The following is a 1809-nucleotide window of genomic DNA, read 5'->3' as shown; positions in this document are numbered from 1 at the left end:
AACTTTTTCATACATTTTCAGGAAGGACCATCTCTAGCCGAGGCTAGTGGTTGCGATCGGTGATTTGGGGACAAGGCAACATTGTGTATCCCCTACACCTGTCCCTACTGAAGGGTACCTCAAGTATCAGGGCCTTGGGGTCTAGCATGAACCCCCTTGCCCCAACCGGCATTTTTGGCCTTCAGAATGCAGGAAATCTGAGGCAGCCACTGACAGGGCTGAGTCACATGTCCCTGCCTTTCAGACTTGCTTGCTCCTTTTTTATTCTCGTTCTTACATTAACACAATGTACATTTACCGAAGGCCTTTCAGGTAACAATTTTAGACACACGTTGTTTGTATCTACAACCCATGAGTCAAACAGCCATTCCGATTTTCCAGACGAGGTAACCAAGTCCACAACCAGTAAGAGGCTTTCTGAGCTGAGTGGCTGAGCCAGGCCAGGGGCAGCCCCACCTCCGGGTGCCCCCGGCCCTCACACCTCTCCCTCCACAGGGCCACCAAGGAAGCAGGGACTCGGTCAGACAATCTTACCCATGTGGCGGGTGCCTGGCTAGAGGGCTCCCCTCCACTGTCCACAGAAACTCCTCCAGTGGGACGCTGGAGAACTCCGGGCCCCTCAGCAAATCCCTGTCACTGCAGGCCTCTAGGCTGAGCTTCTGAAGAGACCCTCTGGGCTCCATGCTATGCCCTCCTCCACCCTCGGTGCCCTTTACCCCCCCACACACCATCTTCCCCTCTCAGCTCTGCCCCTCCCCAGACCCTCCAGGGATCTCCCAGCTCCCGGGAGCTGGGGGGGGGGCCCTCTCGTAGTCCCAGATCAGTCTAGGAGCTCAGCCCTTGCCTACAGCAGCTGCCTCAAAATACCAGCAGCCTTTCACAGGCGAGACAGTGGCCTTTATTGTGGGCATGAGGAGCAGGGCATGTGAGGGGCAAGGCGCATCGGGCGCTGGTGGGCCTGGCCTCACTGGCCACACTTCTGGGGGCTGCAGCGGCACTGCATGGCATTGAGGACCTGGTGGTGCACCACCGAGCCGTTGGCGCAGAGCAGGGACACCCACAGGGGCTCAGTGTGCGTGGGCGAGCAGCAGGCGCACTGGGGCTCCACGTCCTCGGTGTCGATGGAGTACACAGCTTTGCTGGTGCATTTGCCCTGTGGTGCAGCACAGAGAGAGGGTGTGGCCAGGCCGGAGGAGCCACGTGCACCCTGCGTGCTCCCTGCTGGGCCCCAGAGACACCCAGCAGAGCCAGGCAGCTCCCACAGGAAAGCCTGGGGTCCCCTCCGGCCTAGCATTCTGCACACCCGCTCCCCACAGGAGGCTGATCTTCAGGAAATGGAGCCCATCTTCCCCGCATATTCTCCGCTCTCTTGGAAGGGCTTAGTTGGTCTTTCCTCAGAGTTAGAGTTAAAAGCTCCTTTTTCCCTAGTCAAACACTTCTTTTTTTTTTTTTTTGAGACAGGGTCTCACTATGTAGTTGAGATTGACCTGGAACTGACTATGTAGCCCAGGCTGGTCTCAAACTCACAGCAATCCTCCTGCCTCAGCCTCCCAAGTGCTGGAATTACAGGCGTGCACCACCACGCCCATCTTCAAACACTTCTTTTTAACACTGCTTCCCTCCCTGCCTTGTGACTTCCCCAGATCATCCTCGGACGTCATCAGTGTGGTGTCCACATTTACGCCTGGGCCCAGGTGAAGCCGGAAGCCTTACCTCACAATAGTGAATGTCCACCTTCTCTTGGGATGTACAGTCTCCCACTTTGACGTGCTGCAGTCTGGCAGTGATATCTCTGCAGTCGGGCGCCTC

The 1809-nt window shown here is 57.1% G+C and overlaps 1 protein-coding gene across 1 annotated transcript in view; it reads right to left on the bottom strand.

Annotated features, from left to right (window-relative positions):
• Window positions 1-231: 231 nt before the first annotated feature.
• The window catches only part of Vwf (von Willebrand factor), a 110161-nt gene continuing 108583 nt past the window's right edge, over window positions 232-1809 (bottom strand). Inside the window, exons 44-45 of the mRNA XM_033765953.1 lie at window positions 1714-1806; window positions 232-1153 (exon numbers count right to left, since the gene is read on the bottom strand). Coding sequence (XP_033621844.1) covers window positions 965-1153; window positions 1714-1806 — 282 coding nt within the window. The 3' untranslated portion in view covers window positions 232-964. The remainder of the gene's footprint in view (window positions 1154-1713; window positions 1807-1809) is intronic.

This window comes from Fukomys damarensis, unplaced genomic scaffold (assembly GCF_012274545.1).
Source record: "Fukomys damarensis isolate Sample0158 unplaced genomic scaffold, DMR_v1.0_HiC HiC_scaffold_19, whole genome shotgun sequence".
Taxonomy (NCBI): Eukaryota; Metazoa; Chordata; class Mammalia; order Rodentia; family Bathyergidae; genus Fukomys; species Fukomys damarensis.
This window is presented reverse-complemented; position numbering and strand designations above follow the sequence as displayed.